General features: G+C 44.0%; 1 protein-coding gene across 11 annotated transcripts in view; it reads right to left on the reverse strand.

Annotated features, from left to right (window-relative positions):
* LOC122923235 (myocyte-specific enhancer factor 2C) overlaps positions 1 to 26,697 on the reverse strand; it is a 260,571-nt gene that overhangs the window by 62,993 nt on the left and 170,881 nt on the right. For all 11 annotated transcript variants that reach the window (XM_044274013.1, XM_044274011.1, XM_044274012.1 and 8 more), the window contains one exon: positions 13,467 to 13,670. In XM_044274013.1, the coding sequence (XP_044129948.1) occupies positions 13,467 to 13,670 (204 nt within the window). The remainder of the gene's footprint in view (positions 1 to 13,466; positions 13,671 to 26,697) is intronic.

The following is a 26,697-nucleotide window of genomic DNA, read 5'->3' on the forward strand; positions in this document are numbered from 1 at the left end:
CCAAATCCTACAGTTTTTGCTCTGGCCAATTCTTGTCTTGTATAGATGACTTTTCAGCAGTCATCTCCTTATCTTCACAGGCATGATTACAATGAAAGATATCACCTATAAATAGATAACACAGGATCCACCATTCACAATAGGAAATATCCCAGCTCATCTACTCTGCACAGTTCACCAAGCGTGTCTAGAAAACTCTCCCATAGAAGTCCGCCCCTAGTCTATTGTGTCCACGGCCCATGGTGGCTGCTGTAAAGCACATCTCTAAATGCTGTTAACAGAAGTTCAGTCAAGATGGTTGCTCCCATAATCGCGTTTAGGAAAAAAATACAATTATAAAATTAAAACAGATTACGAAAAAAAGGAACTGCCATATGTATTGAGATGGATTTTCTCTGCAATATAGAGCAAAATGTTCAGGTTGTCTAACTAACATCAAATGAAGACTGCACCCAGCACACAGAGATTCATGGCTCGCTGCCCACACAAAGTATGCGGTGCCATATACGTTTAAGTTATTTCAGGCGTATAAATAGCAGGGTTACCTTGCAGCTGCCCAAAGAAACGTAATGGGACTAGAAAACAGAAATCCAATCCTGCATTCATATCTATTCATATCTATATAAGGGACAAAGGACATTGTCAAAGCATCGCCAATTGTAATTGAGCTTTACATAAAACCAAAGATGAAAGCTGAAAATAATACACATACATCTCTGCTAAGTATGAGGCTCGGCAGCCGGCTATAGTGTTCAGTCATACACAAAAGTACCCTGCACGTCTATGGTATAGAATGGACAATTCATTTTACAGCATCCAATCCGGGACTTTGTTCTCCTAGATATTAGGTGCATGGCCCATTGGGGGATAAAGCACTTCCCTTGTCAGGGTCCCTGTCTCTGCAGTTAAAAGGATATTCTGGTTTTGCAATTTTCAGCATCAATAAACAGGAAACAAACTGTTATTGAGGACTAATAGGGATTGTTTATCTGTAATGCCCCGTGTTCCTGCCTCCATTGCTGTGCTGGTTCCCTATCTCGATGACATCATGTCTACATCTGAAGCATGGCAAGACTTGTAAGGCTCAGCCCTGTTGACACATCCTCATCAATGACCTTGCCTCTGAGGGCAGTATTCTGCTCTTACTTTTGGACCCTGCCCTGTAGAAGTGATGTTGGGAATGATGGTGTCTCTTAAGGCAGGATTTTTCCAGCAGGGCTTCAAGCAGGCTTGGATCTGTGACGTTCAAGCTGGGAGGGGAAGGAGAGGCAGAGACCTGATGCTACAGACACTCCCTATGAGTCTTGCACCGGGATGTGGATCCAGATACCACCAGCATTCAACCTTATTGCAGAGGATGAAGTTCTGAGTGCATTTTGACATCTCCAGCATAGCTGTGATCTGTGACCTCTGCCCTGTGTTTATATCCCAAAGCAAGACTCAGAGTGAGTGTCTGTAGCATCAGGTCTCTGCTTCTCCTTCCCTTCCCAGCTCGAACATCACAAGTCCAAGCCTGCTTGAAGCCCTGCTGGAAAACCCCCCACTCTAAGACATGGTATCACTGCTGACATTACATCTACAGGGCAGGATCCAGGGGAATGAGAAGAACACCGCCCTCAGAGGAAAGGTCATTGATGATGTTGTGTCTATAGGGCAGAGCCTTACAAGCCTTGCCATGCCTCAGATGTAGACATGATGTCATCGGAATAAGAAACCAACGTGTGCAAACCATATCCCGTCATGACTATTCTTGTCTGCAATATGAGCAAGAATAGGACTTTTTCTATAATTTGAGGAATGGTCGTATGGATTCAGAAAGCACATGGATGACATCTGTGTCCTGTCCGTTTTTTATTTATTTTGCAGACCCAGAGAAATGAACGTGTCCATGAGTAATCATGAAAAAAATGCAGATCGGGCATGAATTCTAAATCCGGTCGTGTGCAGGAGACCTTAGTCTAGTATACTTCTGGCAGAACCTAACCCAATAACTTCCAATTCAGAGCAATGAGAAGAACAGTGAGGAGCAGTCATACTGAAGTCTACAGATGAGCACAGATTTCCCTACTCATTTATTTCTGGCCTCTACAACTATGCTCTTTTATAAAACACAACAAGAAGCCCTCAGAATCTATAAAACATCTATTGATTTTAATAGTTTCTTTAATAAAAAAAAAAATCCCATTAGTGGTGTGTTCAATATTTTTCAACGGTGAATAGCTCCATTGCGGCCAACAATATGCTGCTTGTGAGACACCATGTACCTGTAGATTGTGAGAAAATAAAAAAAGTCAGGAAAGTTTTAGACAGCAAGGTCCGTGAAACAATGGCCTGTCTTTCCGAGAGTGTTTACGATCAATGTGAAAACATATATCCTTGGGCTGAAATGTTTAGTGGCACCCAGAAGTCTGAAGAGCGCAGCTCTGGCCTGTGGTTTTTCAAGGTCACTTTATCATTGCTTGCATTCTCCGAGGGATCTCTGAATGAATAGGACTGGGTTACTCAGGCTCCGATTCCACGCCTATCCCTCTTCATTTTCCTTGGCAGGGCTGCGAGGCGCTCTATTTTTAGCAGGATGGCTTTCTATTTTTAGGTGACTACCAGTTAGCAGACATTTATTAGGAAAAATAAAAGGGAAAAAACAAAAGAGGGAGGAGATAACACTTCCCTTTGCGTATTGTAAAGCCAGTCTCCAACCTGTAACTCCTGGCATTTCAGCTGCTTTCAATCTTGGAAAAATAAAGAGAATTCGGAGTTCAATGATTTAAAAATAAACCTTCCCTCTGGCAAAAAGGACTAAAATACAACAAGCTGTTACTATGTGCAGCAGTTTCAGTGCAAACAAAGAGCATTCTTCTCCGGCCAGATTGGAAGAAATGCTTCACTGCGACAACCAGATGAGAATATTGCCGGCAACAATTTTCCACAGTGCCAGCCAAAATTGATTTTTTTGTAAAAAAAAAGACACTTCTGCAATCGGAAACTAAAACGTCATAGCTAAAAAGAGGGAATGCACAGTAAGAAGTGGAGGAAGAAGGGCAGTAGACTATGTAACGACACATTTCCAAAATTTTGTTACAGAATAGTCAGTGCCAATTGACCTGCACCAGAGAGAATGGCCCAGATTTAAAGAGGTTGCTCACCTTTTGGGGGTGTTTGTGCAACCCCACCTTCGACCTACAAAGGGAAGCATACTTACCTGCACCCCACCGCTGGGTCCTGGATGCTTTGCGCCTCCAATGCCGCTGCCTCTCTCAGGGCCTCTACTGTCAATATCCGCTTTGATCCAATGACTGGCTGCAGCGGTGACCTGCACCTCCCTGTGTTACGTCAGTTGTTCATGTGATGTAAGGATGGCAGGTCACCACTGCAGCCAGTCATTGGCCGCAGCAGCGGAAAAGCAGATGTTAACAGCAGGGAGCATGAGTGAGGCAGTGGCGGCATGGGAATGAAGGCGCTTGGACACAGCGGCGACAAACAGGTAAATATGCTCCCCTTTGCAGGTCCGGCCAGGAGGGAGGGGGGAGGTGTGCCCAAACAACCCCTTTAAATCGGAGCCATTCTCTCAAACACCCCCAAAAAGGTTAACATCCCCTTTAATAATGTGTCTGTGGCTAAAATATGTCAAAGGAGTGGGGCAAGTTGGTGCAACTAGACCTTCTACACTTTTTTCCAACTTGCTCAAAAAGGGTGAGGTTGAGAGAAAGGGGTGGGACTTGCAGGAAAATGGGCGTGAGCTAAAATGCACCATTTTGCACTAAAACTGAACCACAATTCTGGAGTAACAATCTGTCTCAAACTAAGCCAAGCAGTAATTGGTATAGATAAAAGTGTCTATCCCTGCACCTGATTTATCATCCAGCCTGAGCCCCTGGGGTCCATTCACGCATAGTTTTTGGGGACAATTTTCAGTATTTTTACTTTTTCTTGATGCATTTTTTGCACCAGTGCCTTTTTATGTGTTAAAAAGATGCCAGGTTCAGATGTTAGCGGAAAGTCTATAAAAGATAGGATGTACAGATACAGCCCTGGATCCGTACGCATTATTCCTATAAGGACTATAGGTGGCTTATCGAAGTCTGTGGAAGCCCCAGGGCAAATCATATTGATAAGGCTCCTGTACCCTGAAATAAAAGAGTAGTACCATACACAGCAAAACTACAAAACACAGAGTAATCCCATCCTAGGATCCACAATCTGGATTTCCACCTAAATCATGCAAGGCCCACATCTATAAAGGGTGGCAAATGGCAGACTGCTAAGAAGATTGGACATTACTACGGGCACTTTCACACTTGCGTTGTTTGATTCCGGCAGGCAGTTCCGTTGCCTGAACTGCCTGCCTGATCAGGCAAACTGTATGCAAACGCATGTCATTTTTTCTGACTGATCAGGCATTTTTCTGACTGATCAGGATCCTGATCAGTCTGAAAAATGCCTGATTAGTCAGAAAAATGCATTGCAATACCGGATCCGTTTTTCCGGTGTCATCAGGCAAAACGGATCCGATATTTATATTTTTCTTATTTTTAAGGACGGATCCGGCATTCCGGTATTTCGAATGCAGGATCGGACACTAATACATTCCTATGCAAAAAAATGCCGGGCATTCAGGCAAGTCTTCAGTTTTTTTTTTTCCGCCGGAGATAAAACCGGTTTTCTCTTTTGCCTGAACAGTCAAAATGACTGAACTGAAGACATCCTGAAGGATTGCTCTCCATTCAGAATGCATGGGGATATGCCTGATCAGTTCTTTTCCTGTATTGAGCCCCTGTGACGGAACTCTATGCCGGAATAGAAAAACGCTAATGTGAAAGTAGCCTTAATTGCAACAATGTCATCTTTCTATTTTATAACCTTGTACCATTATTTAAAGGGAGTCTGTCACCAAAAAATCCACTGATAAAGCAGGCACAACGCCTTGTAGGACTAGCTCAGCTAAATGTAATAATCTGTTGCTTTATTCTGGAGGGAAAAAAACGGTACTTTTAATCCAAATGTAAATGAGCAGTTAAGTGCACCGAGGGCGGGCCCAAGCCACTCTTTGCACCTTGCTCCTCCTGCTTTCTCTCCTAGTCCCTCCCTCTCCTTCTTGATGGACGTGGCCAGCTTCCTGCCTAGTCATCTTACTTGGCACGGTCAATGAAGAAATAGAGGGAGGGGGGGCTGGCAGAGCAAACAAGAGTGGCACGGGTGCACAGAGTGTCTTGGGCTCTCCCTCGGTGCACTTAACTGCTCATTTGCATATGGATTGAAAATACATTTTCTCCAGAATGAAGGCATTCTACTTGGTTTAACAGTGAATTTTCTGGTGACAGTTTCCCTTTAATATATTTTTTGTATCAATGGAAATAATACATGTTTTTTTTTTCACTTCATAGGATTTTTTTTACATGAATGAAATAAAAATGATGTCGCTGTCTCCTTCAAAATGTATGTAACTGCTCTGCACTTTACCAGGCTTTGATCGCCACAATATAATCTCCAGATTGTTAATAAAGCGTTACTAGAGGGAATGAGCGTTCCCATTCAGCTGGAGCGAGGTACAATCGCTCAGACAGATGAATCCACTCGACTAATATAATTACTGATACTTGGCAGTATAGGAATAAATTGTCTACAAGCGGCTTGTATTCTACAGCTGCCATTACAAATGTAATCATTGTCACATTGAGATCATAAACAGGATTGTATCTCCTTATGTAACCTAGTCCTGGGGCACTGGATTACTCAGCGTTACAGAAGACAACTAGAACGGAGGCTTCGTTCTGTGCATGTCCTATTACATCACAATATACATCCATGGGGTTATTAGGGGCAACAATATATCAAACTATCTCCCTGCCTGGAGAGGCGCCATTCATTTGTTGCCTTTGAATGAATGAGCCTGAGCTGCAATACCAGGAACAACCACTGGGCAAGAGTAGTGCTGTTCTTTTTTTTTTTTTTGGATTTCTTTTTAGGGACTTTGCTGTTTTTGCTGCTTTTTGCATTATTATTTAGTTAAAAAATGTCAGCCCCAGATGTTTCATGGAAGTCAGTGGAAAATATTAAATTTAGAACGGGCCGTCCCACTGTTATTACGCCCAAAAATGTATGAATAACTTGACAACTGGGTGTTGCCATTACTTTTGTCAAAGAAGTGTGTCCCTGCACAGCCTGCTACTGTCAGCAGTGTGGGAGTGTGTAGGGACACCCATTTACCAATTCGAAATTCATACATTTCTAGGAGGAATAACATAGACGTGACACAACACAGAGAGGCAAAGGGAAAGAGTCATTAATCCTGTCTAAAATGCAGACAGTGTAAACTTAGACAGGCAAGCTAGAGGTGCACCAAATTTATCACAGTGTCTGAGGCTGGGTGAAAAATGTGATGTATTGTTAGATACTTTTGTGTACTGCCATACCAACTATTGGTTGTCTTACTTTGGGGCAAAATTCAATTAAAGGGAGTCTGTCAGTAGTTTTAACCATGCTAAACTGCTGACAGCACTAGGTTTGTGCTGGAGAGAACAGTACAAAGATATGTTTTGTGGAGCTTTTCTCATCAGGAGTATTGTGAATATGAACTTTTATTCTGCCAGATTCTGCTCCTTAAATGCAATGGATGCAGAGATTCACTGTGAATTGTTCTCTATCTCTACTCTACTTCGCAGCTTCTCCTCTCTTCTCTTAGTGCCAGCCTTAGTGGTCTCTTAGCTGGATGCTACAGCTGTCACTCTGACAGATGGGAGGGGTTATAAATCAGCTCCCTACACAGTGAAGCTCCACCTTCAGTGCACCTAAGAAGAAGAGTCTGGCATAATGAAAGTTCATAGTCACACTATTCCTGATGATAAAGGCTCTACAAAATGTACCCGCTCCCCAACACCCTACTTAGTGCTGTCAGCAGTTTAGCATTGTCAAAACTGCTGACAGACACCCTTTAAGCCACATTTCTTATTAGCTAAGCCACGTCTCCTTGTTGAGCTGGAAAACTGAAACAGGTGGGCCAGGGGTATTCTTTTTGGCACATGTGCTTTATAAATAGGTTTAAAATTGTAATGCTATGTCCCAGAAATGTGATACATTTTGATGCGTTTCACAGCAAAGTCTAGGTGCAATCACATTACAAAAGATGCTCTTGAATCATTTCATGAGAAGAACAAGTAAAGAGTGCTGGCCGGTCCTCAGCAATTAGACCGTAGACTGGGCCCCAGCACTCCAGCGACAGCGAAACTACATCTCCCAGCATGCTCCATTCACCTCTATGGGAGGTTTGGAGAAAAGCCAAGCAAGTGTGCATGCTGGGAGTTGTAGTTTCCCAACAGCTGGAGTGGCGGAGGCTGATCATAAAATACTGTCACTCTTTGGAGACTGTCCATGTGATCAGGGGCGGTTGTAGAACGTGTCTGCTTTAACACTTCCTCCAACATGCAGACATAAACCGCATACCAGCGTCAGGTTTCTGCTGAAAAGGTGCCATGGGCATTACACGTGCCACTTTTATTGAGCCCTAAAGCAGGATTAATCGGCAGGCTTGGTGGTGCCAGGTATTTTGTGGAAAGACAAATTTTACTTTGAATATGGCATCAATTCACTAAAAACTGATGACATAATTTACACATCTCCTAAACATTGGCACATACAGTATGAACATGGGACCGACATAGATGCCTTCAGCTGCCAAGTGCCCATGTACCAGTTTCATGCTGACACAGATTTCCTTTAATGAGATCTGTGATTTCTTATAAAGCTGTCACAGTCTTCCACACTGGCGATCAAAGGTTGCATAGAGGGGAGCAAAGCCATATCCTAATATTACAGTGAATTCTTGTTCTGGATCTTAATTGATGTAGATGCTTTCAAAACATCATTAGCCTCCCAGCCAGTCATTACCTCTGCACCCTTTAGAAATCTTTGACACGGCGGATTATTTTTTTTTCAATACTATTCAAAACATCCCAACAGGTGACATGACACAAGCCAGATCCACAGACCTTGCTCCTTGCTCTTAAGATTTGACAGGCTAATGCAAAATAAGACAATCAAGAAAATGGGATTGCAGGATTGCTGTCAGGGGCGCACGTGGGTGATCAGCACGGATTGGAATGCAATGTCACATGCGGTAAACTCAGTCGCCTGTGGACTAATCTGTGTATTATTACGTCCAGTGGGGTCTACAGGAGGCTCGGTGCAGGCACTATAGGCAGCACTATACTACTGCATACATCTGCGCTGGAGGCTGGGACTGTGATCAGCAGGAGTCATGCCAATCACAATAAAGCAGGGAATCTTTGCAGGGAGTTAATATATTTTTGTGGGTTTCCTCTGGTCACTGCTAGGCTAATTGACCTTTAGTCCTATGAAATTAACCCTGTTGTGCCTTAGGTGGAAATTACATTCAAAGTGATAGCAGTGATAGCTATTTGAATAAGTAGAATCTGTTTTTTACATGTTAGGCTACTTTCACACTAGCGTTTTTGCTGGATCCGGCAGGGTTCAGCAAAAACGCTTCAGTTACTGATAATACAACCGTCTGCATCCATTATGAACGGATCCGGTTGTATTATCTTTTACATGGCCAAGACGGATCCGTCATGAACTCCATTGAAAGTCAATGGGGGATGGATCTGTTTTCTATTGTGGCGGATTGTTTCAGAGAAAACGGATCTGTCCCCATTGACTTGCATAGGGGGGCATGCTGGGTCCGTCTTGCTCCCCATCCCAGGATGCTGCGGTTTGCTCTCCGGTATTAGAACGCTACCAAATGGAACAGAATGCATTTTGGAGCATTCCGTTCTGTTCACTTACGTTTTGTCCCCTTGACAATGAATGGGGACAAAATTGAAGCATTTATTTCCGGTATTGAGCCCCTATGACGGATCTCAATACCGGAAAACTAAAACGCTAGTGTGAAAGTAGCCTAAGAAAGATTGTCTATCTATCTATTACATTTTTCTAATTCAAATCAGCTTTATTGGCAGTACTAAATACTTTTTAGCATTGCCAAAGCAAGTGGGAATTAATTGGGTAGGGTTGGGGGATGGGGACACATCCAGGGTGGGGATATATGGTAGATTTGGGGAATGGGGAAACATCCAGGGCGGTATAGGGTAGGTTTGGGGAATGGATACACATCCAGGGTGGGAGTATATGGTAGGTTTGGGGGCTGGGGACACATCCTGGGTGGGGGTATAGTATAGGTTTGGGGAATGGGGACACATCCAGGGTGGGGTATAGGGTAGGTTTGGGGAATGGAGACACATCCAGGGTTGGGGTATAAGAGTTTGTGACATATCAGGCTCCTCTTAGTCTATGGCAGGCACTGACATATTGTGCTGCTATGACCGCTGTGCTTTCCTCTTATCCCAGCAGTATGGAGTGTCTCTCTTCCTCCTCCTTGGGCAGAGATAAGACAGTCTCCTGAAGTGAGCACTGCTGAGTATTTGGAGCACCACAGCAGAAAGTGAGCCTCATCCTTCATGGCTTCCTGGTCGTACTGCTGGCACAGTCTGCTCTCCCTGGGCATGTACTTCTGTCCGTGCCACCCAGATTCTATGAGCAGGCTGTGGACGCTCAGTCTGTACCGGCTCAGGATCTCTCGGTCTCTGGGCTGGTACAGACCATCTCTCATTTGCCGACAAGCAATGATCTTTGCTGTTGATTAACAGATCAGTCTTTGGCTGCAAACTGTCCTTGTAAGACCACTTTCACAGGGCCAGTTTTTGGTCAGTATTTCCAGTTGCATCAGTACTTGTAAGTCAAGACCTGTAGTACCTATAATCATGTATTTTTTTTCTACAGATTCCACTACTAGTTTTGTCTTACAAATCTAAATTCCCCACCGGTCAGCAAACAGGAAAACTCTCATTTGTTACCCACCAGCAAAAATCATTGTTTGTCGACTCGGCAGCACATGTTCCCAAGAAAACAAGGGACGTGCTGCCGACAATATGCAAACTGAATTGGGGATGAATGATCTTACTAACGATCATTTGTCACCCATGCAGTTTGCATCAGCCAGTGTCAAGGCCCTGTAAGCGAGTGCAGATTGACTTGTTATATTCTTGCTGTGCACTTTTTATGGCTCCGCATTTTGTCCAGATATTATTTGGAATTGGATTTGTACTATTTGTCTTGTGGAGGGACTCATAGGGGGTCATTTATGACCAGATATATGACACTTTTGTGGAGTATATCTGGTGCAGAATCTGTGACTTCTCCCCGCTTGCGCCAGGTCTAAAATTGTGAACGGGGTAGGCCCGTCCCATTCATCATTTTCTACATCTGGTTTAGGTGTAGAAAATGGTCTAAACGTAAAACAGCCCAGTAGCTGCCTTACTTTTAGAATCAGCGGTGGATCCGCCGAAGTTATGTAGAGGCCTGCGCCAGTACATATCTCCGTGGATCAGTCAACAACAGCTATAGGGGTTATTAAGACCGGCGTCTAAATAAATGTGCCCCATAAAATAAACGTGCCCTATAGTCTTTATATACTGTAGGTTGTGAGTTGTATTAGTAAATGATGTAACAGAAAATTCTTTATCTCTAAATGTTTTAGATTTAGACAGTTTTTGTGCCTTGTCGGACAAGGGGGCCTGGTGCAGCGGGAAAGGGGCACGGCTTATTAGACAGGGGTTGTGATTTAAGATATGACAATGTATGCCGAAGTTGTTAAGAGAAAGCCAATTAAGGCTACTTTCACACTAGCGTTCGGGTTTCCGTTCGTGAGCTCCGTTTGAAGGAGCTCACGAGCGGACCCGAACGCAGCCGTCCAGCCCTGATGCAGTCTGAATGGAGGCGGATCCGCTCAGACTGCATCAGTCTGGCGGCGTTCAGCCTCCGCTCCGCTCGCCTCCGCACGGACAGGCGGACAGCTGAACGCTGCTTGCAGCGTTCGGGTGTCCGCCTGGCCGTTCGGAGGCGTGCGGATCCGTGCGGATCCGTCCAGACTTTCAATGTAAGTCAATGGGGACGGATCCGTTTGAAGATGCCACAATGTGGCTCAATCTTCAAGCGGATCCGTCCCCCATTGACTTTACATTGAAAGTCTGGACGGATCCGTCCCAGGCTATTTTCACACTTAGCTTTTTTTTGCTAATATAATGCAGACGGATCCGTTCTGAACGGAGCCTCCGTCTGCATTATTATGAGCGGATCCGTTCAGAACGGATCCGCCCGAACGCTAGTGTGAAAGTAGCCTAATAGGTGGTGTAAACCTAATCTGGACAGTCTGAAGATACCCCAGATTTATCATCCAGCTTCAGTCTCTTTGATAAACCTGGGGCACTTGTAGAGATGATTCCTACATCTGCTCCTTTGTTTCTATTACTCACTGGTCAAAATGATATTTCTTTAATTTTCCAGGGCCACTTTAAGGTCCCAATCTGTCCCTGCAAATACTGATCAAATACTGACCATGTGAACGCAGTCATGAGGGGTCATGCACACGACCGTGGTTTATGTCTGCGTCCGATCCACATTTTTTGCGGGTTCAGATGCAGACTTATTCACTTCAATTCGGCCACAAAAAATGCGGACAGCACATCGGGTCCTCATCTTTATGTCCATTCTGTGTACCTGTAAAAGAAATTGAACATGTCCTATTCGTGTCCATTTTTTGTGGACAAACATAGGACAGTTCTAAGGAGGGTAGGATGTTCCGTTACGCAAAATGCAGAATGCACGCAGCCGGTATCTGTGTTTTGCGTCGTTTGTGAACTGCGAAAATGGCAATGGCTGTGTGCATGAGCCCTAGGTCAGCAATATATAGATATTTTACTCAAGGATATAACTTCAAATATTATGAAGAATGCACAAACAAAAATATAGTGATATGTAAAAATATCATTCAGATAAAGTATTTGACCTAAAAATAGTAAGGTTCGAGGAAAAGTTAGGAAAAGTAATACGGCCCCTTGTCCATGTATTCTGTATTGAGGTTCTGTATGAATAATAATCTCACCAAATGATGTGCACTAGACCTGACTGTACAACATTGTGTAGCCTACACACGGAGGAAATGTTTTCCTTTTTCTGGCTGGGTGGTCTCCCGAACACTACCACCTACACATCTGCACAATGACTTTCTTCAGAAGCCAGAATATATGAAAAACATTAGAAAGGCAGACAGCTTCTTCACTATAGATTCTATACTAAAGGGACTCAGCTACTGTTTTGTACGTAATTAGAGATGGGGGAATATCCCAAAAATCATTTCGAGTTCAATTCGGTTTCCAGATTCTATTCTGTCTGACTAAACTTGGTCCGAATCAAAGTGCCCCAATTGCCCTGAAAAGTTCTGTATGACACCCTATAGTCTTCTCAGACTGTATCTAACCCCTTACAAGCTCCTTAACATCAAGACAACATTAGTAATGGTATAGTGACAAATATGACTATGGTAGCCTGTGGTATCCAACAGCCTGTTTAATAACACACTAGATTTCTCTATTTTATTTATTGTGAATTAACAAAAACTGTCCAAAAATTATCCCTTTTTGGTGGAAAATGACTTCTGAACTGCAATATAGGGCCCCCATTGTGTGCAATTCGTGCAGGACAAATCCCCAAAATGTCAGATTCATTGGAAACATGGGAAACTCATAATGAATTTGATTAGTTTAGAATTGATTTGCTTATCTTTACATGTAATGTAATTTCTCTGTGGTGATAGGCTATGGCTTGGTTAGATGCCATGTGACTAATTTCTTAGTGACAAGCCCAGTCATCAACTGTAATCTAGCTATGTGACATTGATGTGACGTAAATATGGACGCCGGCAGAGTGCACACTCAATGGAATGCATGATAACGCAGGTGTTCCAGGAATGAAGGTTTCTAACTTTTTCTATAAGATGTTCTGTGTGGGTTAAACCTCTGAATTATGAAATAAAAAGAAGGAAGGATTATAGAAATAATAGTTTGTTCTTGCTACACATTATTCCAATAGGGGTAATAAATCTGTGCTGCACCAAATTCATTATGTCACACTTATTTTATAATTTGCCACCTCTTTGACTATTTTTGAAACTTTTTGAAAAATTGGCATGTCATAAATCTGTTGTATACCTACTATCACGCTCACTTTCCCACTTGCACAAAAAATCGTCTGCAACAACAATTGCAACTTTTTTATATGCCAGGAAACCCAACATAAAGGGCTTCATAATTTCCTCACATTGAGTTTGGCTCCTCATACTAAAAAGATAAATTACACTTGCATAATAAGTAATGGAAAAGGAGACAAAGCTGAATAGGCGTCACTACTGTACATGGCAGCCTTATTGTAGCCACTTCAGTGTGACCATGTCACTTATGGTCTTCAAAATCCAGAGCGGCTTTGAACGCCTAAACATATCAGTTAAGTGGCGGTAGCCGATGTGTACAGTATATAGGTACTGTATGTCCCTAGTATGGTCAGCCGCAGCACAGCATGAACGCATGACTATTACTCGTGTGACTAAACACATGTGATCTTACCTCAACAATGTCTGAGTTTGTTCGACTTTCATGTGGCTCGTTGTATTCTGTATATTTCAACAAAACTTTATCCATATCCGTGCTGGCGTACTGGAAGAGTTTGTTAGTGCTGTTGAAGATGATAAGAGCTATCTCACAGTCGCATAATACACTCAACTCGTATGCCTTCTTCATTAACCCAAACTTTCTCTTTGTAAATGTCACCTGAAAAAAACATAAGATTATTATTAATAAGGCTACATTAATGAGGACATTAGCATATTACACATTTCTCACAGGAAAGTAGCTGTCAGATCTACGAGTTCGGATGCGAACAGATAATAATCAATATTTGGCCTTGTACAGATCATTTCTCTATGGTTTCTGTCTTCTTAAATTAGTCTTTTTTCAATTTTATGATTTATTTTTTTACAAACGTCTGACAACGGTATAAAATAACAAGAGTAAAACTGACTTTACCAATTCGCTGCCGATCCCTCTCCAAAGTTCCCTAGTCATCCTACACTCTTCAGCATGTCGTGTTCTCCTGACATGTGACTGCTGAAGCCAATCGGAGGTTGCAGCAGTGACACATCTACTACAGCCCATGACCGGATGCAGTGGTTACATTTTGGTACACCACAACATTGCTGGAGTCCCACCAACAAGGACCGACAAGGGACAAGGGAAACTTCAGCATGGGAGCATCAGGGATTAAGTATGATACCTTTGTTGTTTTATACCATAGTCATTTTGTAAAAAGTTTCATAGTGCTGGAAAACAGTGATGAGCGGAATATATTCGCAAATTCTCAGTCATTATTTTCTTGATTGCGTGAATCGGCAATTGAAAAATTTGCAATGAAAATTCACAGTATGAAAATTCACAATCAACACTACACCTAAAGTCGAAGATATTGGCCCACAAGCTAGAAGCAGGGAGGGAGCATGTGTACTGTTTAATAAAAAATCTTGAATATTTGAAATTACTAATATATATCACTATATTCAAAATATTTGCGAATTCTCGAAGTGCCGATATTCGCGATAAAAATTCGCAATTCTAATATTCGTGATCAACACTACTGGAAAACACTAAGCGAGCACCTATACTTTACATAACAGATTGAATCATGGCTACCAAGTGGTTTATTTTGAGGCAAAATATGACTGTACATGTTTTATAGTTGACATCATTAATGAAATTGGATAGTCCATAAACAGGGTCTGTGATGGATCTCATTCTGATGATTGATATGGCAGTGTATTAGTAGTGAGATATTTTCCTTTGATTGATACCCACAACAAGATCATTCTACTTTTAGAAATCGTATTGTCTGCATTGCATATCAGTACTATCAGTGGAATTCTATCAGTTGTCCACAATCATATTGGTATAACAGATGCATAAAAGAGGCACCAACTCTTCTATTGGGTCCATTGCCTGAATCATTCTATGCACGTCATATGGGTGTATTTTTAAGGAACTTATACAGAAGAACACTGTAGAAAAGTGTCATACATTAGATTGTGATCTACCAGAAGACCTCAGGGCTGGGACAAGACTAGTAGACTTCAGTGTGAAGCCACCATTGTATTCTCCTGATGGCTTCAATACAGATGAGTGTCTCCTCATGTTTCAGTGTCCCTGTCACCCTTCTTTTAAAATGAAAAGCTCCTAATGAATAGGAATTATGTTTTAACCAGTACCTGGTTTTGGGCGTACACAAACTTTGGGTGCCAATAGCCACTTTAGCACAAAGAAGGCCAGAGCAGAGGAGCAGAACGTTCATAAAGAGGACCATGGCTGTGTAGTAATTGGTTTCTGCGGCTGCTAGAACTGAAAATCTACCTGTTCATAGATCACCTAACTTAAGTAAATTCTAGTAAAGAATTTGCCCATTTTTACATGGAATCATTTTACTAGGAGATCATTTAGATCATGCTAACCCCTAGATTAGTCAAGAATACCCCAAGATCAGTCATGATAATCTCTCGTGTTAATCATTTGCATTTTAAAATCTTTTTTGTTACATTTTTCTGGGTGTCTGATGCTTTATCCAGTGTGTAATTGCTTTCCACTATGATCGTCTTAGCTAAGGACACTTCCAATGTTGAATTGGGATTGCGGATTATTATTGAACCAATTTACTTACATGTTTTGACAGAGAATGTATCAAATTAGCACATTGTCAATATGATGTATCATCAGCACTTAGACCCATTTGGGGCATGATATGACAAGCAGGCACTTTTTTACAATTTAAGCATTCATGCTAAATCGATCGTCTGGCACATTACCACAGAGCTAATGGGGCATTGTACCAAAAGCTTTTTTGTACAATGTTTTACGGTAGTGTACTAATGTATTTCAAACAAAAAATGCTAGTCGATAAAACAGTATAACATTTTATAGATGGCTATACATGGCCTATTTATACATTCAATATGGCCAGGGATGCATTTACAGTAGGCAAACTAGGCATATGCTAAAGGTAGCACAATTTAGGCGAGTGCCCAGAACTGTAGAATGTTAATTTTGCCATATTTAAAAGTTTTTTTTTTTAGAGAGTACAATATTAATGACTAGGGATGAGCGAACTCGAACTGTATAGTTCGGGTTCGTACCGAATTTTGGGGTGTCCGTGACACGGACCCGAACCCGGACATTTTCGTAAAAGTCCGGGTTCGGGTTCGGTGTTCGTCGCTTTCTTCGCGCTTTTGTGACGCTTTCTTGGCGCTTTTTGAAAGGCTGCAAAGCAGCCAATCAACAAGCGTCATACTACTTGCCCCAAGAGGCCATCACAGCCATGCCTACTATTGGCATGGCTGTGATTGGCCAGAGCACCATGTGACCCAGCCTCTATTTAAGCTGGAGTCACATAGCGCCGCCCGTCACTCTGCTCTGATTAGCGTAGGGAGAGGTTGCGGCTGCGACAGTAGGGCGAGATTAGGCAGATTAACTCCTCCAAAGGACTTGATTAACTGATCGATCTGCAGCTGTGGATCATTGAGCTGCTGATCCTCAATTGCTCACTGTTTTTAGGCTGCACAGACCGTTTGTCAGTCTCATTTTTCTGGGGTGATCGGCGGCCATTTTGTGTCTTGTGGTGCGCCAGCACAAGCTGCGACCAAGTGCATTTAACCCTCAATGGTGTGGTTGTTTTTTGGCTAAAGCCTACATCAGGGTGAAGCTGTCACACCAAGTGCATTTAACCAGCAATAGTCTGTTCATTTTTTGGCCATATACAAAATCAGGGGCAAGCTGCGCCTGTCACCAAGTGCATTTAACCCTCAATGGTGTGGTTGTTTTTTGGCTAAAGCCTACATCAGGGTGAAGCTGTCACACCAAGTGCATTTAACCAGCAATAGTCTGTTCATTTTTTGGCCATATACAAAATCAGGGGCAAGCTGCGCCTGTCACCAAGTGCATTTAACCCTCAATGGTGTGGTTGTTTTTTGGCTAAAGCCTACATCAGGGTGAAGCTGTCACACCAAGTGCATTTAACCAGCAATAGTCTGTTCATTTTTTGGCCATATACAAAATCAGGGGCAAGCTGCGCCTGTCACCAAGTGCATTTAACCCTCAATGGTGTGGTTGTTTTTTGGCTAAAGCCTACATCAGGGTGAAGCTGTCACACCAAGTGCATTTAACCAGCAATAGTCTGTTCATTTTTTGGCCATATCCCAGTCTAATTCTGTCACTAAATCCATACCGGTCACCCAGCGCCTAAATACTAGGCCTCAAATTTATATCCAGCTAAATCTGTCCCTAGTGCTGTAGCTGGGCGAGTTATTTAGTGTCCGTTCAAGCACATTTCTTGTTCTGGGTTGAAATACAATTCCCAATTTAGCAATTTCATAATTTAGTGGTTCCTGCTATATCAGAGCTATTTGAAATCTATCCCAAAAAGGGTATATAATATTGAAGGTGCACATTGGGTCATTCAGAATAACTTCACACACACCCGCTACTGTGTATTTCCAAGTCTAATTCTGTCACTAAACCCATACCTGTCACCCAGCGCCTAAATACTAGGCCTCAAATTTAAATCCCTCTAAATCTCTCGTTACCCACCGCTGTACTGTTGTTGCTGGGCAAGATATTTAGTGTCCGTCAAAGCACATTTTTTGTTCTGGGTTGAAGTACAATTCCCAATTTAGCAATTTCATAATTTAGTGGTTTCTGCTATATCAGAGCTATTTGAAATCTATCCCTAAAAGGGTATATAATATTGAAGGTGCACATAGGGTCATTCAGAATAACTTCACACACACGCTTCTGTGCATTTCCAAGTCTAATTCTGTCACTAAATCCATACCGGTGACCCAGCGCCTAAATACTAGGCCTCAAATTTAAATCCCTCTAAATCTCTCGTTACCCACCACTGTACTGTTGTTGCTGGGCAAGATATTTAGTGTCCGTCAAAGCACATTTTTTGTTCTGGGTTGAAGTACAATTCCCAATTTAGCAATTTCATAATTTAGTGGTTTCTGCTATATCAGAGCTATTTGAAATCTATCCCTAAAAGGGTATATAATATTGAAGGTGCACATAGGGTCATTCAGAATAACTTCACACACACGCTTCTGTGCATTTCCAAGTCTAATTCTGTCACTAAATCCATACCGGTGACCCAGCGCCTAAATACTAGGCCTCAAATTTAAATCCCTCTAAATCTCTCGTTACCCACCGCTGTACTGTTGTTGCTGGGCAAGATATTTAGTGTCCGTCAAAGCACATTTTTTGTTCTGGGTTGAAGTACAATTCCCAATTTAGCAATTTCATAATTTAGTGGTTTCTGCTATATCAGAGCTATTTGAAATCTATCCCTAAAAGGGTATATAATATTGAAGGTGCACATAGGGTCATTCAGAATAACTTCACACACACGCTTCTGTGCATTTCCAAGTCTAATTCTGTCACTAAATCCATACCGGTGACCCAGCGCCTAAATACTAGGCCTCAAATTTAAATCCCTCTAAATCTCTCGTTACCCACCGCTGTACTGTTGTTGCTGGGCAAGATATTTAGTGTCCGTCAAAGCACATTTTTTGTTCTGGGTTGAAGTACAATTCCCAATTTAGCAATTTCATAATTTAGTGGTTCCTGCTATATCAGAGCTATTTGAAATCTATCCCAAAAAGGGTATATAATATTGAAGGTGCACATTGGGTCATTCAGAATAACTTCACACACACCCGCTACTGTGTATTTCCAAGTCTAATTCTGTCACTAAACCCATACCTGTCACCCAGCGCCTAAATACTAGGCCTCAAATTTAAATCCCTCTAAATCTCTCGTTACCCACCGCTGTACTGTTGTTGCTGGGCAAGATATTTAGTGTCCGTCAAAGCACATTTTTTGTTCTGGGTTGAAGTACAATTCCCAATTTAGCAATTTCATAATTTAGTGGTTTCTGCTATATCAGAGCTATTTGAAATCTATCCCTAAAAGGGTATATAATATTGAAGGTGCACATAGGGTCATTCAGAATAACTTCACACACACGCTTCTGTGCATTTCCAAGTCTAATTCTGTCACTAAATCTATACCGGTGACCCAGCGCCTAAATACTAGGCCTCAAATTTGAATCCCTCTAAATCTCTCGTTACCCACCGCTGTACTGTTGTTGCTGGGCAAGATATTTAGTGTCCGTCAAAGCACATTTTTTGTTCTGGGTTGAAGTACAATTCCCAATTTAGCAATTTCATAATTTAGTGGTTTCTGCTATATCAGAGCTATTTGAAATCTATCCCTAAAAGGGTATATAATATTGAAGGTGCACATAGGGTCATTCAGAATAACTTCACACACACGCTTCTGTGCATTTCCAAGTCTAATTCTGTCACTAAATCCATACCGGTGACCCAGCGCCTAAATACTAGGCCTCAAATTTAAATCCCTCTAAATCTCTCGTTACCCACCGCTGTACTGTTGTTGCTGGGCAAGATATTTAGTGTCCGTCAAAGCACATTTTTTGTTCTGGGTTGAAGTACAATTCCCAATTTAGCAATTTCATAATTTAGTGGTTCCTGCTATATCAGAGCTATTTGAAATCTATCCCAAAAAGGGTATATAATATTGAAGGTGCACATTGGGTCATTCAGAATAACTTCACACACACCCGCTACTGTGTATTTCCAAGTCTAATTCTGTCACTAAACCCATACCTGTCACCCAGCGCCTAAATACTAGGCCTCAAATTTAAATCCCTCTAAATCTCTCGTTACCCACCGCTGTACTGTTGTTGCTGGGCAAGATATTTAGTGTCCGTCAAAGCACATTTTTTGTTCTGGGTTGAAGTACAATTCCCAATTTAGCAATTTCATAATTTAGTGGTTTCTGCTATATCAGAGCTATTTGAAATCTATCCCTAAAAGGGTATATAATATTGAAGGTGCACATAGGGTCATTCAGAATAACTTCACACACACGCTTCTGTGCATTTCCAAGTCTAATTCTGTCACTAAATCCATACCGGTGACCCAGCGCCTAAATACTAGGCCTCAAATTTAAATCCCTCTAAATCTCTCGTTACCCACCGCTGTACTGTTGTTGCTGGGCAAGATATTTAGTGTCCGTCAAAGCACATTTTTTGTTCTGGGTTGAAGTACAATTCCCAATTTAGCAATTTCATAATTTAGTGGTTTCTGCTATATCAGAGCTATTTGAAATCTATCCCTAAAAGGGTATATAATATTGAAGGTGCACATAGGGTCATTCAGAATAACTTCACACACACGCTTCTGTGCATTTCCAAGTCTAATTCTGTCACTAAATCCATACCGGTGACCCAGCGCCTAAATACTAGGCCTCAAATTTAAATCCCTTTAAATCTCTCGTTACCCACCGCTGTACTGTTGTTGCTGGGCAAGATATTTAGTGTCCGTCAAAGCACATTTTTTGTTCTGGGTTGAAGTACAATTCCCAATTTAGCAATTTCATAATTTAGTGGTTCCTGCTATATCAGAGCTATTTGAAATCTATCCCAAAAAGGGTATATAATATTGAAGGTGCACATTGGGTCATTCAGAATAACTTCACACACACCCGCTACTGTGTATTTCCAAGTCTAATTCTGTCACTAAACCCATACCTGTCACCCAGCGCCTAAATACTAGGCCTCAAATTTAAATCCCTCTAAATCTCTCGTTACCCACCGCTGTACTGTTGTTGCTGGGCAAGATATTTAGTGTCCGTCAAAGCACATTTTTTGTTCTGGGTTGAAGTACAATTCCCAATTTAGCAATTTCATAATTTAGTGGTTTCTGCTATATCAGAGCTATTTGAAATCTATCCCTAAAAGGGTATATAATATTGAAGGTGCACATAGGGTCATTCAGAATAACTTCACACACACGCTTCTGTGCATTTCCAAGTCTAATTCTGTCACTAAATCCATACCGGTGACCCAGCGCCTAAATACTAGGCCTCAAATTTAAATCCCTCTAAATCTCTCGTTACCCACCGCTGTACTGTTGTTGCTGGGCAAGATATTTAGTGTCCGTCAAAGCACATTTTTTGTTCTGGGTTGAAGTACAATTCCCAATTTAGCAATTTCATAATTTAGTGGTTCCTGCTATATCAGAGCTATTTGAAATCTATCCCAAAAAGGGTATATAATATTGAAGGTGCACATTGGGTCATTCAGAATAACTTCACACACACCCGCTACTGTGTATTTCCAAGTCTAATTCTGTCACTAAACCCATACCTGTCACCCAGCGCCTAAATACTAGGCCTCAAATTTAAATCCCTCTAAATCTCTCGTTACCGCTGTACTGTTGTAGCTGGGAAAGTTATTTAGTGCCCGTCAAAGCACATTTTTTGTTCTGGGTTGAAGTACAATTCCCAATTTAGCAATTTCATAATTTAGTGGTTCCTGCTATATCAGAGCTATTTAAAATCTATCCCAAAAAGGGTATATAATATTCAAGGTGCACATTGGGTCATTCAGAATAACTTCACACACACGCTTCTGTGCATTTCCAAGTCTAATTCTGTCACTAAATCCATACCGGTCACCCAGCGCCTAAATACTAGGCCTCAAATTTATATCCCGCTGAATTTGAATACAATACATTGGGCCAAATAATATATTTGTTGTTGTGGTGAACCATAACAATGAGAAAAACATCTAGTAAGGGACGCGGACGTGGACATGGTCGTGGTGGTGTTAGTGGACCCTCTGGTGCTGGGAGAGGACGTGGCCGTTCTGCCACATCCACACGTCCTAGTGTACCAACTACCTCAGGTCCCAGTAGCCGCCAGAATTTACAGCGATATATGGTGGGGCCCAATGCCGTTCTAAGGATGGTAAGGCCTGAGCAGGTACAGGCATTAGTCAATTGGGTGGCCGACAGTGGATCCAGCACGTTCACATTATCTCCCACCCAGTCTTCTGCAGAAAGCGCACAGATGGCGCCTGAAAACCAACCCCATCAGTCTGTCACATCACCCCCATGCATACCAGGGAAACTGTCTCAGCCTCAAGTTATGCAGCAGTCTCTTATGCTGTTTGAAGACTCCGCTGGCAGGGTTTCCCAAGGGCATCCACCTAGCCCTTCCCCAGCGGTGAAAGACATAGAATGCACTGACGCACAACCACTTATGTTTCCTGATGATGAGGACATGGGAATACCACCTCAGCATGTCTCTGATGATGACGAAACACAGGTGCCAACTGCTGCGTCTTTCTGCAGTGTGCAGACTGAACAGGAGGTCAGGGATCAAGACTGGGTGGAAGACGATGCAGGGGACGATGAGGTCCTAGACCCCACATGGAATGAAGGTCGTGCCACTGACTTTCACAGTTCGGAGGAAGAGGCAGTGGTGAGACCGAGCCAACAGCGTAGCAAAAGAGGGAGCAGTGGGCAAAAGCAGAACACCCGCCGCCAAGAGACTCCGCCTGCTACTGACCGCCGCCATCTGGGACCGAGCACCCCAAAGGCAGCTTCAAGGAGTTCCCTGGCATGGCACTTCTTCAAACAATGTGCTGACGACAAGACCCGAGTGGTTTGCACGCTGTGCCATCAGAGCCTGAAGCGAGGCATTAACGTTCTGAACCTGAGCACAACCTGCATGACCAGGCACCTGCATGCAAAGCATGAACTGCAGTGGAGTAAACACCTTAAAACCAAGGAAGTCACTCAGGCTCCCCCTGCTACCTCTTCTGCTGCTGCCGCCTCGGCCTATTCTGCTGCTGCCGCCTCGGCCTCTTCCTCCGCCTCTGGAGGAACGTTGGCACCTGCCGCCCAGCAAACAGGGGATGTACCACCAACACCACCACCACCACCTCCGTCACCAAGCGTCTCAACCATGTCACACGCCAGCGTTCAGCTCTCCATCTCACAAACATTTGATAGAAAGCGTAAATTCCCACCTAGCCACCCTCGATCCCTGGCCCTGAATGCCAGCATTTCTAAACTACTGGCCTATGAAATGCTGTCATTTAGGCTGGTGGACACAGACAGCTTCAAACAGCTCATGTCGCTTGCTGTCCCACAGTATGTTGTTCCCAGCCGGCACTACTTCTCCAAGAGAGCCGTGCCTTCCCTGCACAACCAAGTATCCGATAAAATCAAGTGTGCACTGCGCAACGCCATCTGTAGCAAGGTCCACCTAACCACAGATACGTGGACCAGTAAGCACGGCCAGGGACGCTATATCTCCCTAACTGCACACTGGGTAAATGTAGTGGCAGCTGGGCCCCAGGCGGAGAGCTGTTTGGCGCACGTCCTGCCGCCGCCAAGGATCGCAGGGCAACATTCTTTGCCTCCTGTTGCCACCTCCTCCTTCTCGGCTTCCTCCTCCTCTTCTTCCACCTGCTCATCCAGTCAGCCACACACCTTCACCACCAACTTCAGCACAGCCCGGGGTAAACGTCAGCAGGCCATTCTGAAACTCATATGTTTGGGGGACAGGCCCCACACCGCACAGGAGTTGTGGCGGGGTATTGAACAACAGACCGACGAGTGGTTGCTGCCGGTGAGCCTCAAGCCCGGCCTGGTGGTGTGTGATAATGGGCGAAATCTCGTTGCAGCTCTGGGACTAGCCAATTTGACGCACATCCCTTGCTTGGCGCATGTGCTGAATTTGGTGGTGCAGAAGTTCATTCACAACTACCCCGACATGTCAGAGCTGCTGCATAAAGTGCGGGCCGTCTGTTCGCGCTTCCGGCGTTCACATCCTGCCGCTGCTCGCCTGTCTGCGCTACAGCGTAACTTCGGCCTTCCCGCTCACCGCCTCATATGCGACGTGCCCACCAGGTGGAACTCCACCTTGCACATGCTGGACAGACTGTGCGAGCAGCAGCAGGCCATAGTGGAGTTTCAGCTGCAGCACGCACGGGTCAGTCGCACTACAGAACAGCACCACTTCACCACCAATGACTGGGCCTCCATGCGAGACCTGTGTGCCCTGTTGCGCTGTTTCGAGTACTCCACCAACATGGCCAGTGGCGATGACACCGTTATCAGCGTTACAATACCACTTCTATGTCTCCTTGAGAAAACACTTAGGGCGATGATGGAACAGGAGGTGGCCCAGGAGGAGGAGGAGGAGGATGAGGAAGAGGGGTCATTTTTAGCACTTTCAGGCCAGTCTCTTCGAAGTGACTCAGAGGGAGGTTTTTTGCAACAGCAGAGGCCAGGTACAAATGTGGCCAGCCAGGGCCCACTACTGGAGGACGAGGAGGACGAGGATGAGGAGGAGGTGGAGGAGGATGAGGATGAAGCATGGTCACAGCGGGGTGGCACCCAACGCAGCTCGGGTCCATCACTGGTGCGTGGCTGGGGGGAAAGGCAGGACGATGACGATACGCCTCCCACAGAGGACAGCTTGTCCTTACCCCTGGGCAGCCTGGCACACATGAGCGACTACATGCTGCAGTGCCTGCGCAACGACAGCAGAGTTGCCCACATTTTAACCTGTGCGGACTACTGGGTTGCCACCCTGCTGGATCCACGCTACAAAGACAATGTGCCCACCTTACTTCCTGCACTGGAGCGTGATAGGAAGATGCGCGAGTACAAGCGCACGTTGGTAGACGCGCTACTGAGAGCATTCCCAAATGTCACAGGGGAACAAGTGGAAGCCCAAGGCCAAGGCAGAGGAGGAGCAAGAGGTCGCCAAGGCAGCTGTGTCACGGCCAGCTCCTCTGAGGGCAGGGTTAGCATGGCAGAGATGTGGAAAACTTTTGTCAACACGCCACAGCTAACTGCACCACCACCTGATACGCAACGTGTTAGCAGGAGGCAACATTTCACTAACATGGTGGAACAGTACGTGTGCACACCCCTCCACGTACTGACTGATGGTTCGGCCCCATTCAACTTCTGGGTCTCTAAATTGTCCACGTGGCCAGAGCTAGCCTTTTATGCCTTGGAGGTGCTGGCCTGCCCGGCAGCCAGCGTTTTGTCTGAACGTGTATTCAGCACGGCAGGGGGCGTCATTACAGACAAACGCAGCCGCCTGTCTACAGCCAATGTGGACAAGCTGACGTTCATAAAAATGAACCAGGCATGGATCCCACAGGACCTGTCCGTCCCTTGTCCAGATTAGACATTAACTACCTCCCCATAACCATATATTATTGGACTCCAGGGCACTTCCTCATTCAATCCTATTTTTATTTTCATTTTACCATTATATTGCGATGCTACCCAAAGTTGAATGAACCTCTCCTCTGCCTGTGTGCTAGGCCTAAATATATGCCAATGGACTGTTGCAGTGGTGGCTGACATGAAGCCTGATTCTCTGCTATGACATGCAGACTAATTCTCTGCTGACATGAAGCCAGATTCTCTGTTACGGGACCTCTCTCCTCTGCCTGTGTGTGTGCTGGGCCTAAATATATGCCAATGGACTGTTGCAGTGGTGGCTGACGTGAAGCCTCATTCTCTGCTATGACATGCAGACTGATTCTCTGCTGACATGAAGCCAGATTCTCTGTTACGGGACCTCTCTCCTCTGCCTGTGTGTGTGCTGGGCCTAAATATATGCCAATGGACTGTTGCAGTGGTGGCTGACGTGAAGCCTCATTCTCTGCTATGACATGCAGACTGATTCTCTGCTGACATGAAGCCAGATTCTCTGTTACGGGACCTCTCTCCTCTGCCTGTGTGTGTGCTGGGCCTAAATATATGCCAATGGACTGTTGCAGTGGTGGCTGACGTGAAGCCTCATTCTCTGCTATGACATGCAGACTAATTCTCTGCTGACATGAAGACAGATTCTCTGTTACGGGACCTCCCTCCTCTGCCTGGGTGCTGGGCCTAAATATATGCCAATGGACTGTTGCAGTGGTGGCTGACGTGAAGCCTCATTCTCTGCTATGACATGCAGACTGATTCTCTGCTGACATGAAGACAGATTCTCTGTTACGGGACCTCTCTCCTCTGCCTGTGTGCTAGGCCTAAATATATGCCAATGGACTGTTGCAGTGGTGGGTGACGTGAAGCCTCATTCTCTGCTATGACATGCAGACTGATTCTCTGCTGTCATGAAGCCAGATTGTCTGTTACGGGACCTCTCTGCTCTGCCTGTGTGCTAGGCCTAAATATATGCCAATGGACTGTTGCAGTGGTGGCTGACGTGAAGCCTCATTCTCTGCTATGACATGCAGACTAATTCTCTGCTGACATGAAGACAGATTGTCTGTTACGGGACCTCTCTCCTCTGCCTGGGTGCCGGGGCCTAAATATCTGAGAATGGACTGTTCCAGTGGTGGGTGACGGGAAGCCAGATTCTCTGCTATGGAACCTCTCTCCAATTGATTTTGGTTAATTTTTATTTATTTAATTTTTATTTTAATTAATTTCCCTATCCACATTTGTTTGCAGGGGATTTACCTACATGTTGCTGCCTTTTGCAGCCCTCTAGCCCTTTCCTGGGCTGTTTTACAGCCGTTTTAGTGCCGAAAAGTTCGGGTCCCCATTGACTTCAATGGGGTTCGGGTTCGGGACGAAGTTCGGATCGGGTTCGGATCCCGAACCCGAACATTTCCGGGATGTTCGGCCGAACTTCTCGAACCCGAACATCCAGGTGTTCGCTCAACTCTATTAATGACCTGTTCTCAGGATAGGTTGTGAATATCAGATCAATAATGATCCAACTCCAAGCACTTCCACTGATCAAATGTTTGAAAGGGTCGCAGCTCTGAGTACCAAGCACAGTGCCGTACATTGTATAGTGTCCATGCTTGGTATTGCAGCCCAGGCTCATTCACATGGGTGGCACTTATTTGCAC

The sequence above is a fragment of the Bufo gargarizans genome, unplaced genomic scaffold (genome assembly GCF_014858855.1).
Source record: "Bufo gargarizans isolate SCDJY-AF-19 unplaced genomic scaffold, ASM1485885v1 original_scaffold_1385_pilon, whole genome shotgun sequence".
NCBI classification, from domain to species: Eukaryota; Metazoa; Chordata; class Amphibia; order Anura; family Bufonidae; genus Bufo; species Bufo gargarizans.